The 17,121-nt window shown below is 43.4% G+C and overlaps 1 protein-coding gene across 3 annotated transcripts in view; it reads right to left on the bottom strand.

Annotated features, from left to right (window-relative positions):
• Positions 1-16,849, bottom strand: part of TSPAN12 (tetraspanin 12) — a 62,839-nt gene extending 45,990 nt beyond the window's left edge. The window contains exons 1-5 of one of the 3 annotated variants that reach the window (XM_064487400.1): positions 16,685-16,845; positions 15,593-15,728; positions 11,935-11,996; positions 2,836-2,918; positions 1,592-1,727 (exon numbers count right to left, since the gene is read on the bottom strand). In XM_064487400.1, the coding sequence (XP_064343470.1) occupies positions 1,592-1,727; positions 2,836-2,918; positions 11,935-11,996; positions 15,593-15,686 (375 nt within the window). In that variant the 5' untranslated portion in view covers positions 15,687-15,728; positions 16,685-16,845. Of the gene's footprint in view, positions 1-1,591; positions 1,728-2,835; positions 2,919-11,934; positions 11,997-15,592; positions 15,729-15,893; positions 16,182-16,684 lie in introns of those variants that run through there. The other 2 variants (XM_064487401.1, XM_031455262.2) reach the window with 2 other exon arrangements.
• Between the last annotated feature and the right edge of the window lie 272 nt (positions 16,850-17,121).

Genomic DNA, 17,121 nt, shown 5'->3' with positions numbered 1-17,121 from the left:
CAAAGTTTTCCTTCAGCTTCACACCAAGATTCCGTTTTAATTGGCATGGGACGGGGGCCAGTCCGACCCTGGAGTGCGGGAGCTGGCTCCTGAAAGCCAATTTATGCTCATCTCTCCCCAGCTCCGCACTCAGTGATACCATGTCGTTAGCTTGAACTCGACCATGCTGGGAGTACTCACTCCGCAGAAATCTTCTCGTGCTACAAATCAGGGCTTTTTTTCCTCTCACATATCCAGCACATCAGCACAAGGTTAAAAAAGTTCTTTTCAGTTTTCTACAAGAAATGGATGCACAGCTACCATTAAGAACTATTGCAAAAAAAAAAAAAAAAAGGAGTATACTCAATGAATTATTTTTTTGAGGCATCCGACATTTCTGCAATTACATGTTAGTAGCCTCAACTACCTCGTGCCACCAACAGTGAGATTTTATAGACTCAATGAGCTTCAAAAACCGCTATGTAAGCCGCATTTTTAATTGACTCAGATTTTTAATGTTAAAAGAGAGTTTGCTAAGTTTTGAATTAAAAATCTAATCACAGATTTTGTAATCATGGAATTTGAGTGCTGACGGGAATACAAGAAGTAATTTTTTAAAAGAATGAAATAACTCCATTTGCAGCAGCATGGGTGAACCTGGAGGTTATCGCACTAAGTGAAGTAAGACAGAGAAAGACAAATATCACATGGTATCAGTTATATGTGGAATCTGAAAAAATGAGACAAATGAACTTATTTACAAAACGGAAACAGACTCACAGACATAGAAAACAAACTTATGGTTACCAAAGGGGGAACAGCGAGGGTGAGGAGAGATAAATTAGAAGTTTGGGATTAGCAGATACTGACTACTATATCTAAAATAGATTTTTTTTTAAAAAAAGGTCCTACTGAATAGCACAGGGAACTGTATTCAATATAATAACCTATAATGAAAAAGAATATATGTATACATCTTTGACTATGCTATATGCCAGAAACTAACACAACATTGTAAATCAACCATACTTCAATTTAAAAAAAATTCTAAGTAATTTGGTCCAACTCTTCCAGAATCAAAAACAACAACAACACTAAGATTATAGAAACTGAGATTCACTTGTATCCACTAATTTAGGTAAAGGCAGTGTGGGGATTATGATGTCTGTCTGCCATCTCACCACCTGAATTTCCACATGGGTTTAAATGGTGGGTTTGTTTAAAACAAAAGAGAGAAAGAAAGAAAGAAAGTTCTATTATAACTTCTCAGTTCTAGTCCCGAGGGGCCTGTTTGGGTCATTAAAAAGGTCCATGACACCAGAAAAAACTCATACTTTCAAATGAAAATGTCAACACATAGCCTGGGTGAAAGAATTAAATAGCATCCGTATTTCTGTACCTCATCATCCGAGTACAGCAGATACTTGAACTGAAATCATCTCTGGTGGAAAGAACACTTCCCTTCTCACAGGATGTTAAACAATCACCACCGATTAGACTCCCTCCCGCTATCGCGGTTCCCTAAGCTTGTAATCGTGTGCACTGATGAAAAAATAATACACTTCTGGTTGGCCTTTTTAACCATAATAAAGAGAAGATATAAACACCGTACCCATGCAAGAAGCAACAGGTTTCTTTTCACTGTTCCACAGTATCCTAACATCCCCACAATGATAAGGAAACAGCAAACGGCAATCATGACTGGATGAACCACGGGAAAATAGGTCAAGATGACAGCCTCCTCGACCCTGAAAGAAGAACAGTAATGTCCTTTTATAAGTAAAATGTAATCAAAATGCACCCAAGACACAGTTATGATTTGTGTTCGTAATCCTCCCCATCAGCGTGCCTCAAAGCTGATGGCGTATTGCGATTTTCAAAACCACTGTGCCATCCCCCATTTGCTTTTTTGTTTTATTTTTTTGTTTTGTGTTGCTTAGATTTTTTTTTATACAAGTGGTAGCCTTCCTATCTCAGCTCATTTAAAATATATTAAAAGATAGGGGACCTCAGTAAGAAGTTGATCTCATATTAGCTCTGAAGCCTTAATGTGAGGAAACCACATGGGACCCTTCAGGATTTCCCAGCAGAGAAGACCCTCCCTCCTCCTCTCCGATCTGGGACTCCACCTGCAGCCCGCACTGTCTCCCTGACAACCGACATTCCCCAAAGATGTAAAGCACTGCTAAGGAAAGGGAACTTGGTCTATACTAAAAGAAAAAAGAAGGAGGGGAGATGCTTTTTGTTGGGAAACTATGAAAAAATAATTAACTAGAGCCATGATGGTAAGAGTAAGAATAAAGATAACAAAAAAGACCATTACTAACTGCTTATTAAGCTCCATTGTGTTAAGGACTTTACAAAAATGTATCTCAGTTGGTCCTTACAAAAGCTCAGAGTGGTATATAATATAATCCCCATTCAGAGGTGAAGAAATTGACGCTCAGAGAAGTTAAGTCATTTGCCCCTTGTGATGGCAGTGGATCAATCTTCAAAATTTGAGAAGAAAGTGACATTTTGGTGTTTGCTTTTCATTAGCTCAAGAATATGAAGAAGAAGTTGGCAGGAATTTTCTAAAGGAAAAAGGAGTTATGCTGTCCTTTATACACAAATACGACGGGGCTGATGCACTGTCAGGAGGACAGGCAACTGGTATCACTGTAACCAGAAATGTGCCCCAGGACCAGGGGCGCACCTTAAAGAGTATGCTAGAAAATGCAAGTGTTGCCACGGGCAGGAAAAACTTTCCAAACCTGGAAGAGCGCTACCATCTAAGCAACTGAGGGCTGATTTACTTAGAAACTAGAGTCTGAGGAAATCTGAGGAGAGAAATCAATCATTAACTACCAAGCCTACCTCGTTTCTGCAGTTAAAGTCAGCACATTATTTAGGTAGTCCCTCATCCACGCAGACACTGCCAGCACGCTGATGGACATTAACTGCGGAGAAAAAAAGTACAGATCGATTACCAAGAATTTATGCAACATTCTCTACAGGACTAATAATAAAAATTAAAAAAAAAAGGATTTTCTTCACATAACCATTATGCTTTTTCCTAATTACCATTTACCACCTGTTAAAATTTACTATCACCATCAATATCTGTCATTCTGTTTTGTTATCGTGTCATAGCCGTGAAACAGAATGCCACTAGTAGGATACAGAGAGCTAAACTATTGAACAGCTGATTCCAGGCTCAGGACGGGAACGGCACAACATGAAGAGGCCACAGAACAAGTAAGTTACCGGGTGTACAAGATGAGCCTAAAACATGTCACATGTGAAGGCAAGGAAGCAATCAAACGCTACTGATGTTGTCAAAAAAGTCACAGTGCTAGCTTGAAAGGGCTTACCATTGGCTAAAGACTGAACAATTTGAGCGTCCAAATAATAATAGTAGTAATAATAACATGAAGGCCAATATGCTAAAATTTATGAATTCATAATAATGATTAAACGAAACTGACGAACTAGCTTCGCAGGATGTTGGATATTCAACTCATTATTCAGAAAACTGATAAGAATCCAATGATTTTTTCACTCTTTCCCACACAAACTAAGGAAAGAACCGAAGACTTAATGAAAGCTTTTATAAAGAATATCTGCTAATACATGCAGCAAGCATGCTAGCGCATCACTATTTGATAACCCTTTCTAAAACAGTGGCTCTCTAGGCAAAGATCCTCAACAACTGCCAAAATGATCAGGTCAGCAGCTCTCCATCCTGTCTGTACATCAGAATCACCTAGGGCTCTTCAAAAACTTCCTGAGCCCAGATCCACCCCGGATCAATTCTTGGAAGTGACGCTTGGGCAAAAGCGCCACAGATGTTCTGATGGGTAGTCAGGGCTGAGAACGACTGCACTAAGGGGAAGGCTGATGGGGACCTCCAGAGTGGAGCCATCAGGCTGATGTAAAACACCAGACCCCTCCACCCCGATCAATCTTCGTATCATGAAGAGATAACCAGATATAATCTCTCCCAATATATGCAATCAGAAGCAGTCAGGGATACCTCCAAGGCATTTTTACCAAAAGGCAAACCCGAATCTAATCAAGCCTCCAGCTCTAACTATCAGTTTATAGGAAATACAGGGAATCAATATAATCTTGTTAAATGCCACCATGGGGGTGCAATCAGCAACACTGAGAATATGAGAAATTTTACAGAACAAATGATCTGGTTTCTTCAGTCAAAAAAAAAAAAAAAAGCTGGCAAGTGGAACACAAAAGAAAGAAGGAGAAACTGTTAGAAAGCAAAAGAGATTTAAGAGACTGTCCAAGGCAATACGTTGACCTGCTTTACATGAACCAACCACAAAGAGACACGTATGAGATGACTGAGGATTTTGTAACATGACTGGATAGTTGAAAATATTAAGAAATCATTGTTTATTATTTCAGATAGGACAATGGTATTAAGGCTCTTTTTTAAAGAAGCCTTATCTTTTAGAGATATATGCTGAATGGTTTAATAAATAATCATGATGCAAGGGGCTTATATGGGAAGGGTAGGCTATGTTGGTTACTGGGGACAGACAAATTATACTGTGCTTTCTACTTTTGTATATGTTCAAACCGTCAATAACTAAAAAAAATTTTTAAACAGCCAATATCTAGAACATGTTCAAAATGAGTCTTCCTGGGGGCTTTTCTAAAAGCTGAAGGTTAACCTGTAAGTTTTGAAGGTCTTTCCTACTTTGATGGAAATTCTTCTAAAATGTGCCTTATACTTACTTATCTTCCTAAGCACAACATAGTGAATTTCAGTGTAACTTGCTTGACTTGATTTTTTAACAATTTCTGGCATCTTAACATTAATTACCATTATACGTTACAGGTTAGCTTTAAATGCTGAAATAACGAACATACGAGGTAGGGATGAGTCTTTGCTGACTCAGTGACCACAAAATGTACTTCCTGGAGAAGGGCTCCCAGGAAAGCAGAACACGTGTTGTTCTGTGACCTCTTGCACAGTGAAGCATGGCTACCTGCCTGGAAAATCAGCTAGGGAATTCACCCGTCCTTCATCCAGTTGCAAATGCAGTAAATCCCCCCTTATCCGAGGGAGATATCTTCCAAGAACCCCAGTGGATGCCTGGAACCGCGGATAGTATTAAACCTTTTCTATACCATGCTTTTCCTGTAACACTGAGCAGGTGGCGTATACAGCATGGATACACTGGACAAAAGGATGATTCACATCCTGCGCCTGACGGCAGGATATTTAATCTCACACTTCTCAGAACCGCACACAATTTAAAACTTATGCATTGTTGATTTCTCAAAGCTTCCACTTAATATTTTCGGACCGCAGCTGACCGCAGGTAAATGAAGCTATGGAAAGTAGAACCAAGGATAAGGGGGACTGCCGTATTTATTCAACACCTACCATCGGCCTTGTACTGTCTGTACGAGAGTCAGAGACCCAACACTGCATAAAAGAAGCAAGGTCTCGGCCTTTGCGGAGCTTTGTGCAGGACACAAGGAATAAATCTGCAAACCCGACATGACAGACTGTCAAAAGCAGCATGAAGCACAGAGGAGTGAAGTAACCTGCTCGAGGTCTTGCAGACTTTAAGAGGCAGAGCTCGATTCAAATCCAGATCTTCACCTTTGGAGCTTCAGGCTAACTGCCTTCCAAGCTTAGAAACAAGCTTTCTGTTCTACAACCAGTGAGGAGAGGAGCCTGCAATGTATGCAGGGCTCCTTTTTAAAAAGGGACAGAGATACGGGGGTGAGGAGGTTATCTGCAGTGGTCAGGCTCCATCTGAATGTCTGAACTACATTCTTTGCTGAATAAGGGCTCAGCAGTCAATAGCCTAAAACAGGTTAAGAACCCTGGGACCCCAGGTCAGAGGAGAATTAGGCCAGTTAATACCATCCTCATTTCTGTTGGGAATGAAGAACAGGCTGTAAACCTAGTAAAAGTTACCGAGTGGAGCAGCCACAGTGTATTAATCACCCTTCTAGCTTCTGTAAACGTGATGCTTTAACATCTGTTCTACATGCTGATGCTGGACACGCCTTGGTCTGGACAAACTGACATTATGCCTGAGTCACCTTGCCTTGGCCGCCGCTTTCCACTGCCCTTGGGAGGAGTCCTTCTCCAGGGGACACAGTTTTCATTTGCAAATTCAGACCAACCAATCAGGAGCCCACACTCCCAACCACCCCCTTATTGAGCTGTCTCATTCCAGGCCACTCTGCGCCTGCTCTAATCACCCCAAGTCCAGGTGCCAGACAACCAGCGACAGAGGCTGCTGAAATTATTCAAACTTGCCAACCTAAAACCTACTCACCCTGCCTTGCCAGCTCCTTCTTGAAGCAGCCACAATAAAAGTACCTGCCCACCCCCTCTCCCTCCCTACCTCACGCTGGACCCCATTGCTTCCCCTCTTGGTCAGCCATGATGAGACATGGACTCTCCCTCCTGGGATCTGTGAGTGCAACAAGCTCTCTTCTTATTGGCAGTTGTCTCCTGATCTGCTGGCTTTACCACACCTAAATAATCACAGAATCTGTTTAAACACACAGGGCGAGAAGGGGACCATGGACTGCTTGATCAAACCTGAGGCTGTAAGGTCACCCTCTACTTGGCTGTATGTGGGCCTTTAAATATCTTGTATGTTTCAGCGGGACAGGAAAGCCTGTTAATGTGCCATTTGATTTGATTACCTTAAATTCTTTTGCAGGTATAAATACTCCCTCCTCTCTTGATCGTTCTTCAAAGTAATAGCTGATCTTGGTTTCTCCATCCTTTAATTCCTTACAGACTGTTTAGCCAATTTTCAATATCACAGCTCTAAGACAGGTGTCAGTAAGTTCCTGGATTCTTCATTTTGTGAGATACATCATCGGTGGTTGTCATTATATACACAGTTCTTCCATTCATAACAAAGAATATCAATTTTTCAATGGCATATTCCAAAACATTTCAAGTATGGTAGAATGATTAACAGCATGGGCTCTGAAGTCATTTTTTCCATTAAAAAAATGTGTATTGATCAGCTGCTCTTTGCCACGTGCAGTGCAATGCCCTGGAGACACACTGATTGGCAGTAACAGGCACCGTCTCGGTTCTATGAGTCAACTGATCAGAGATATAAATGTCTAACTGCAAACTGCGAGAAGCACTGGGAAGGAATACTACAGGCTGCCGTAAGAACTCCCTTTGGGGTGACTGACCTGTCCCATGGGGTCGAAGGGACTTCTCCAGACAGCTGAGATCTGAAGGATAATTATCAAGTTCTTTAGGGAAGGGAGGTTGAAAAGAACAGTCCTGTCGGAACGGGCAGCAACCCCCCGGGTGGAAGGGAGCAGGAGACGTTCAAGGGAAGGAAGCCGGCCCGTGGCAAGAATGCGAAGCCAGGCTGGGGCGAGATCTCAGAGGCCATTTTAAGGCCTGTGGTCTTGACCATGGTGACAGTGAGAAGCCATTGAATCAAAAGCCTTGGTTTGAATTCCAACTCTGTTCCTTTTCCTCTTCATGACTTTGGGTGTGTCCTTTCATCCTTCCTAAGCTTCAGTTTCCTCACATATAAAATGTGATAATAGCAAGTCCGACTTCAGAGAGGACTCATAGGATGAAAAAAGAGTAAGATTCTTGTACATATTACCTATTTCTGTCTCAGGTGGCTTCAGACCTCAGGGGTTTCTCTTAATCTTTCTCAGTTTAGGAGACAAGACAGCTCGTATATCAGTTCAGAAATGGAATGTCAGCTATTCCAAGGACTAGGAAGTGGATGGGAAAGGCAGCTCTGGGGCAGAACTACCTGTCGGGCTCCCACAGCCATGCTCAGCTGTGACATCTCTAAAACAACCCATTCCTCTGGAAACCTGTGTGTCCCTCCCACTGTGCTTCCTGTCTCAGTCAAGGGTATGATGGACACTTCAGTCACATCCACTGGCACCTTGGCAGGCGGCCTGAACCTCTCCCTCTTCCTCGGTCCTACATCTAATCACTTTCAAGTCCTACAGATTGTTCCTGCAACATGCCAGGGGAGTTCCTCCCCGTTTCCTGCCACTTCTGGCTAGTCCAGGCCCTCAGTCTCTTGCCAGGCAATTATAACCACCTTATCACGGCATGCCTCTGCTCACAGATTCCACCTCGAACTCACCCTTCAGTTAACTTTATAAAACATAGATCAAGTTCTTCCGCTTACAAGGCTCCTCCCCACCTCTCGCTTCCACTTCCCCCAACTCCCTCCTGGAGGATAAAGTTTAAACTCTCCAGCAGGACACACAGGCCCACTCCAGCCCCACTCTGACCTATCTCTTTAATTTGTTTCCTGCCAGCTCCTTCCCACACACGTTCTGTCCTCGGATGACAGAAATTCTGCTTGTGCTTCTCTGAGACGCACCGCACAGACCTCCCGAAGCTCTGTCTTTGTCCACATAGTTCCCTCTGTCTGGTCTGCTGTCCTGCCCCAGCCTTCCCATCTTCGTGAACAGAGCAGCCTTATCCTTAAAGACCATCTCAAACATCACCTAGAGTGTAAAGATTTCCGCCCACAGTCAAGGCTCTCGTCTAGATTTCCCAGAGCAATATCTCTTGTTTCCTCTGTTCACCCACCCATCTCACTCCACGAGAGGACACAGACCACTGCCCAGAGCCCCATCTCACAGCAGAGGACCAGGCCCCCTAGTGAGACCTGCTCCATATTCGATGAATGAATGAGAAAATAATATAATTAAAGGAAGATGATTTCAACTTGCCAGATAAAGCTAACTACCAGAGAACTTTAGCAAAATTAGGAGATGCTTTCAGCAGAACTGAGATTTCCGTCTCTGGAGGTTTTCCAGTAGAGAGACGCTTGCTGAATTACATGATCAAAGATTTATATATCAGGTCAGAAGCTGGCTTAAGTGTTCTCAAAAGTCCTTTCCACTACAAACGACTTGGCCCTACTGGTTTTTCTCACTGTAGTTACCCAAGCATCGTAGCTGTGCACAGAACATTAGTCGAAATACGTAGTATCAGCACAAAGCTTTACCTCCTAGTAAGCAAGCAATTCTGAAAATAAACTGCTTTTTATTATAACATGATTTCCAGGCACATTAAATGTCTGAGAACAGTTCTAATCTCAAAGAGTGATTTTACTTACTGGGGCTGAGAAAATAATAACAGTGACAACAAATATTAAAGTGCACGAGGTAGCAAGAAGCTAAGCTAAAATGGGACAAGGTCACCTCAACAACGAATCCTGGTTTTATTAAATCTAGAAGAACAAACTGTGTAAGAAATTCAGATCTCCTTCCTAATAATGTTATTTCGTGCTAATTTTCCAAATTAGAATAAGATAATTCGTCAATGGCCACTCACGATGGTTAAATCATCAGGAACGTTGTCGTTATCACATGTAACTAGGTCTGCAGCTCCCTGCATCTTCTCTAGTATTGCAAAATATTATTTCTAGTCCAAGGCAATATTTAGAAAATAACACAAATATTACATTAGAGAAATAAATTTAATAAACGACTTTGCAGGACATTTGCCCCATTCTGTCTTGCAAAAACATTTAGAAAATGCTAGCTTTCAACAAGTCTTTATAAAAATGAGATTTGCTGTGTTAGAGGTATATTCTGGTTTTGCTTGAATTGAATTACGTAAAAACAAATATTGAATCAAGTTGTTTTCTAAATCAGAATTTATTACGATAATGGATGCCTACAGAATCCACCCAATAGTAAGGTCACAGCCAAAAAACAGACATTTACACCCTCCAGTTGTCTGTATTATGTACGTAATATATATAATATCACATACCTTATCTTACGTAAGGTGATAGTAACACCAATCACTTCTGCTCAAGACTAACAGATGTCTCAAACCACCTACCTAGACTTTTCTTTTTATGTCAAAGCTGTTAGCAGAAGATAAAAAAGGAGAGAATACAGAAGAGAGATCGGGAATTTAGTTACAGTCCTGTTTGTACCTAGAAACTGGATAATTAATTCAAAATTTAGGAACCTCTGTTCGCTCACCTTGAAAATGGGGAAATCAGATGAGGTGCTTTAAAAATTCCCTTTTTTTCTTAAAAAAAGGGGGGGATTCAAATTGTTATTACTTAAAATGTGAAGGGAAATCAGTTTTGATTATTTGGAGGCTGGCGGCCCAGTGCAAGTACTTCCCCAGGACGTGTCTGCTTCACGTTCCCACGCCTGCACCCCTCTGCCTTTCCGTCAGGTCCTGCCTTCCCCGCCTCCCCCGGAGCAGGGGCTGAGCAGCAGAAAAGAAGGCCAACAGATAACACTATTTGCGAACGCTGTGAAAACACAGGCACTGTAAATGATGGCCGAAACAGGTTCCGGAGATTGCTTGTGGGTATCAGTTAAGCATGAACATCTACTAATTAGGGCTGGATAAATCAACAGCACTCTGGAGCTGTGCTGACTAATAGCTTTTATAGACCATGTTGCCCTGCAGACAGGACGACCATACATCCCGCTCTGACCAGGATGGTTCTACTTTCAGCTTCTGTTGTCCTGGCACAATGATGAGCAGAGACAATCCCTTTAACTTCACTCTCAAAATTGTCCTGATCTCCACAAGAAAGGATCTGGGCATCCTCGAGGCACTGCAGGTAAAAGAAGGCTAAAACGCTTCATTCTACACTGCAGTTAACTGTGCAGCTCAATGGCCCAGCTTGCAACTGTCCTGAGTGGGGACAGACAAATGCGGCAGCCTGCCACTCCAGTCTGCAGCAGGTCTGTGGCCCAAAGAATCCTCCATACCCTACTCCTCAAAATGCTTCCTTAAGAAGCTTGCACTGGCCTGGGTTTGCTCAGCTGAGCCACGCTGCACATACAAAAAAAAAAAAAAGAAAAAACTGTATCAGCTTTGTCCCTGAGACTAAAGTTTATTTAAAGTTTATTTTTAAAAAGCACTCACATTTGTCTGAGGGCGCTCCCCTCTTCTTAGGAAGAGTTACAGAAAACTGGAATGCCTTTCATAGTATAAAGTTGGGGGAGCATCAAATTTAAAAGTGGTATTTTCGTATGACTATATAAATGCCATGTGAATGCAAACGCTCACTTGCCAAGAATCCCTTTTGGGTCTGCGGAGGTCAAACACCTAGAGCTCACCACAGAAGGCTTGAGACATAGAAACAGAACACTGAGCCTTCTACTGCGCCTATCTCCCAGAGCGTGAAGAAGATTTCCTGTCCATTTTTTAGGCTTTCTAAGTTTGTTTTCATATTTAAGCAAGGGGAGTCCCTCTCTATTGCTACTATACTTAGTGATGCTAAGTGAAAAACAATGGCGCTCATCCGCTGGTGAGAAATGAGTTTAAAACTACAGATGGGATGTTATACTTTTAGAAAATAATAAGCAAACATATTGGATGACTGTTGTGTTCACCCATTTCAGAAATTTCCAAAGAGAACCATATGTAGCCGTATTTCTAATAGCAGAAAACCATCATCTAAGCACGGCAAACACTCATTTAAAGCCACAGAGGTTGTCTTTAGAATGGAGGGATGCTTTCATTTATGAAATAATATGGCATTTACATAGGAAAAGTAGGATACATCTGGGGTAAAAATAACTCATTTCCTTGCTCCATCGTGACCAGAATGGGAATCGTGGTCTTGCAAAAGTTCTCAGGGCAGTTCAGCAGCTCTCTCACGTGCACTGTGTCCCACGTGCCCTTTCCCATCACAAACCCACAAAACTCATGACAAACCTAGAAGGTCCAGTGTCTGTCTGCCAGCCCCAGGACAGCTGGACTGGGCTCACGCTTCTTGACAACTTGAAAGAGCCCCTCAACAGATGGCCCGTCAAGGTGACCGGATCCACAGCAATGAAGAGAACACAGAGCATTTGTGATCTTGACCACGCTGCGTGCTGTTTCGTCTTACACATGTCTGTCTATGCCTCCCGCTTAAAACAATTACATATGCAAGATATACTTTTTTTTACTGAAAACAAATTCAGTAATTTTCAACTCACAGAACAGAAAACAAGATTGTACAGGTCCTCAGTTGTTTTCCAATTACGATTTCTTTTTCTTTCTGTTGGGTAGAGAAGGGAGAAACAGAGCAGAAACAGACAGGGAAAAGTCTATTTTAAATACGAAGTGAAGAGTAAAATAAGCAACAGCTTTGGACCCACAGGTTGACGAGAGCAGGTTTCTCAACTCCACAAAACTAGAGGCCAGACAGTCACTCTCTCCACACTCGGGATGATCTCGGGTTCATGCCACGCTGCTTTGTTCTGCTTCTACTTCCAATGAGAAGGAAAAGCAAGAGCTAAAGCCTGGCTCCTCCACGCGTAGCACTCAGACCAGGGTCACAGAGGAGCTCTCTAGGCATGCAGAGTCTCAGGCCCACGCCCAGACTTACTGAATCAGAATCTGCATTTTAACAAGATGCGCAGGTGATTCGCGTGCGCGTGGGGGTTAGAGAAGTACCGCTCTAGAAGACTTGGAGGGAGCAGGTGGACAGTTAATCCTTTCCTCCTGAAGATGTTTACTTCTCTGCTGCAAATAAATTCATCACCATTTCCAACGTACAACTTCTACTGCACTTAGAGAAAAAACGTGGACTTTGAATCCCTGTTCTGCTGTTTTCTAGCAAGATACTGAACTTTTCTGAGTGACTTCTCTTTACCAAAAAAAAAAAAAAAAAAAACCAAAACTTAATTTCTAGGGCTGTCATGGGAATTAGATGAGAGAGTAGTCTAATGATGCCATGGAACGTGCGGGGCACAAGGCAGAAATCTGCTTCTGACTCAGTATGGAAATACAGGATCTGCAAACACTGCATGAGCCTTGAAAGAATCATGCCAAAGTCCCCCAGAGGTAGTATTTACATTTCATACAGTTCTAACAAAACTCCCAACATGTTTTTAATTGTATCAAATAACCTTAAAGTCCATATGAAAAAAGAAACCTTAAGCAAGACAAGAAAGGCAGGTGCTTTAAAAGAACAGAAGAATAAAGAAGAATACATAAAATCCTAGTGGAAAATTCTATTGAAAACAATACGTAAAAATTGTTTCTATAAAACGATTTCTTTATATAAAATGATGCTCACGCTCACTGTTAGTGGGGGAGGTAGAAAATAAAGTAACACAAAAATAACACTTTAAAACTTTCAAGTTGATAAAAATGTAAAAGTGTCGTGACACCAATGAGATGACAGCAAATATTTCTGTATATATTTTGGGGTTTATTGGTGCTTCTATTTCTAGGGGATAGATTCCCAGGACAGGGTTGCTGGGTCAAAGGAATGTAGGAGTGGTAGCAATAGTAGCAGTGTTCATCGTAACAATAACAATTGTTACTATTACTACTGCGAGGATCCCCTTGACTCAATCATCCATCTCCTGGTGATTTACTTATGACAGTAGATTGTTAGTGCGCATCGCTGTTGCGGTGGGAGTAACGACTGCAGGTACCACAGCTATGACCGCGGCTGCCACTACATGGAGGGCCTCCGGTACCGAGCTTCATCCACATTCATTCTAACCCCCATAACAGTTCTGAAAAATGGGAACCACCACTACCATTCTGCAGACTAGGAATCTGAGACAATAAATGAGCTTGGCAAACTTAGTGAGAACTATTTAAACATCAGCTATTTTGTTGTCATTGTTACATGTCCTCTGACATAGGAATCCCACTCCTGCAACTCTGTCTGAATGAGAAAAACAATCTAACCAAAAATATCATGAATGTATACATGAATGTCCATGAATGGGCGTATGTGGACAAGTGTGAGTAAACCTATCTTTGTACGAAATGAAGAAAAACACAGAGGGATGCACAGTAGGCAGTTAACATGGATTATTTTGTTGGAGGAGAGATGGCATTTGGAGAAGAGGAGGGCTGGAAGAAGGGGGAAGCAATTTCAATAAATCGGAAAACGCACACTGAACGTGAGAATGTTGAAGTGAGGACAACAACAAAGAAATAACATTTTACATTCCCTGGGGACACAAAGAGCCCTGGAGGAGTTTAAGGAATAGGTGTTTTTAGAGCAAATTTCATAGCTCAGAAGAGCAATATTTTTGTTAAACACACACACACAATGCAGAATATAAAGAAAATTTCCAAAGCACTATTCTTTGTTGAACAAGAAAAGCCTTGGTAATTCCAAGGTTCGAACACAGCGATCAGTCACGTACAGGCACTGTCACCAGTGGGCTATTTGACCTTTGGCCAGTCACTAACCTACACTGAGTTTTCTCAACCACAAAGTAAGAAAGTTCAACCAGGCCCTCTTTTAATCCCCTTTAAGTTATAAAAATGTGATAATTCTATAACTAAAAAGCATAAAGTAGAAAACTAAAAAGCAAGTAAACAGGAGTGACAATTCTTACACATTGTAATAGAGGACAGGTTTCTCAGCCCCACAAAACAATGTTCGAAATCTTCATACATTATAGCTAAGCAAGTAATTTAATGACCCACTTAAAAAATGTACATTTTTAGAATTAAAAACTGCAATAAGATCAATTAGGGATTTTACATTTCCAAGTGGTGGCTGTAACTACTCAATGCTTTAATTTTCATGTGGAGAAATAAAATGGTGGCAGTTTAGATACCTTTCAGATTACTCACTGAAGTGACGCTTAATTTGTCACCTTAAAATGGAGCCATACCTAAAGGGCAGTTCACCCAAAATGTCACCCTCTAGACACCACATGTCTCACATGTCCCGTGAAAAAAAGACGGTCAGTGCCCACCGGTCAGCCAAATAAATAAATTATGCATTAAGAATTCTAACAGAACATTTTGAATATAAATTATTAATAGAACACAAATTTGGCAAAAAAAAAAAACAAACTTATCTGGTTAAGCATGACAGCTCCCAGAAGCACAATCAAAGTTTCAATTTCTATAGTTTCCTCATAAGTTTCATAAATAACAATGTGATTATTAATAACACTTAATGAAAATTTATGCCTGGGTGCAAAACATAAAAAGTCACTAGCTCATAGGGCATAAAGATTTCCATGAGCTTGTTAAATTTTATGTATTTTATTTCCTTAAATGGTTATGGGATTTTCCAAAAGCATACACAAAATTCCTTAAAACTTTGCCAGCTTAGAAACAGTTACATGAAAGCCACCTTTTTAGACCGCACGGAATCTCCCAGAAGAATCTACTTAGTCTTTTTTTGATAGGGTATCTGGATATGAATTCCTACAAAAAACATGGCAAGACTTCTTGCCCCAACCAGATTTTATAGTATGACGTAAGGAAACAATTTATGGCTTACACAGTTATCTGAAATTCCTGAAAACAAGCAGTTCCCTAAGTAGTATGTCAGAATTGTCTTATCTGCAAGCACAAACACGTGCATTTATTTATATCCCGAGATTAACTTCAAGTCTAATTTTACTGCTACGAGTATCCAGGGATGGATTTCTTTTTCTTTTTCTTTTTCTTTTTCTTTTCCTTTTTCTTTTTTCTAATCACAAATGGAACTTGAGCTAGATCAAAGGCATTTTACGGTCAAAATTTACTTCTCTGAAACATAGAGGGTGTGATCCCATGTAATTAATTAATGCTTAGCCATGCCCTTCGGCGTATTATGCGGTGGCTGTAGGAAACCGAGTCCAGCCGTCCCCACCTGTTGGTGCAGTGGGCTGTTTGACTTACCCAAAAGAGCAGATTGAGCGCGTAGAGCAGGCAGCGCAAGCACTTCACAGAATCTTCTCTGGCCATTGTGAGCCCCGAAAGGGAGAAGCCCCATCCTGTCACCACATCCTACCCCCGCGGGCAAAACAGCAGCGATCTGCAGAGGGCGAGGGAGAACAGGGGACTTCGCACCGCCGCGCTCCCCGCCCCCAGCGCAGCCCTCCTCTACCGGCCCTCGGCTGGGTCCAGGGTCTGGTCCCAAGCCTAGTTCATTTGAGACATCGCTTCATCTAAAGTCATTTGTTAAAGTTATAATAGTAACCTAAACTCCTTCAAGTTCCAAACTGGCTTTGGATAACACCTGCTGGGTAGAGAAAAGATCGTCTCCCTGGATGACTGAAGGCGCGCAGTAAACTCGGGTTCTCAGGGGACACGCGGTGGTGTCCTCTGAATTCTGATGAGACGCTCTTTAAAACTTCCCTCAGTCCACGCCCCTCCTCGGGGACAGCTCTGCTCGGCACTGCCCCGAAGGCTGTGTCCCCACACTATCCCTCGGAGATGTCACAGGCGCCGGCGGTGACACCGAGGGTGCGAGTGTCCCTCTCATTAGGACAGTTCCTGGGCCGCCCAACTCCGCACCCCCTTCCCCAACCTCCCGCAGCTCGAATGTGAACGCGGGGCACTGGAGGGGGCGCAGCGCTGAGCTGGGATTCCGCCCGGCGACTAGGGTTTCTCTGGGAGAACGTGAGAAACGATGTTTCGGCCCCGGAATGATGGATTAGCCGGGGGCGGGGGGCGGGGAGGGGCGCAGGGGAATTAGGGCCGGTGCAGCTGTGCAGACGCCGGGTTAGTCATTCACGTCCCCCTCCCCCGGCCCCGGCCCGGGCCCCGGCCGCGACCCCGCGCTGCCAGCAGCCCGAGGAGCACAAAGCCGAGCGCGGCCACCGGCCCCGCCACCCGGCCGCGCGCCCCCGGCAGGGCGCAGGGGGAAGCGCCGGCGGCGGGGAGCCCCGAGGCCAGCCTCTAAGTAGTTTAGCACACAGCGCCCAGGGCAGCCGCCGGCGGGCAGGCGGGACAGCGGGCAGGAAAGACGAGAGACGCGCGGCCACTCACCGTCGGCGCTCGGCTCCGCGCCCCGATCCCTCCGGGGGACAGTCCGGGACGCACGGCGGGGGCTCATCGGGGCAGGGACGCTCCTCCCGTAGAGCCGCAGGGCTGCATTGACTCAAACTGGAGACGCTTCCTTCTCTTCCTCCCCCCGCCACCCCCGCCGCCGCCGCCTCCTGGGAAAAAGGAAAGGAAAAAAAAAAAAAAAAAAAAAAGTCCTGGGCAGCAGTTGCTGGAAAGTCTCGGCTAAGCCACCTCCCAGCGCCGCTGTCCCTCCCTAGTCCTCGCCAAGTCCGGACGAGGCAGCGGCGGCAGCCAGGGCCAGCTGCGCAAACTCTCAGCGCATGCTCGGGCCGCGGGCTGCCCGGCTGGATCCGACTGGGTGTTTCTTGTCCCCTCACGCGGCGGGAGCCCCCGAAGAGACGCGTCACCTCTGCAAGGGC

Source organism: Camelus dromedarius, chromosome 7 (assembly GCF_036321535.1).
Source record: "Camelus dromedarius isolate mCamDro1 chromosome 7, mCamDro1.pat, whole genome shotgun sequence".
In the NCBI taxonomy this organism is placed as follows: Eukaryota; Metazoa; Chordata; class Mammalia; order Artiodactyla; family Camelidae; genus Camelus; species Camelus dromedarius.
This window is presented reverse-complemented; position numbering and strand designations above follow the sequence as displayed.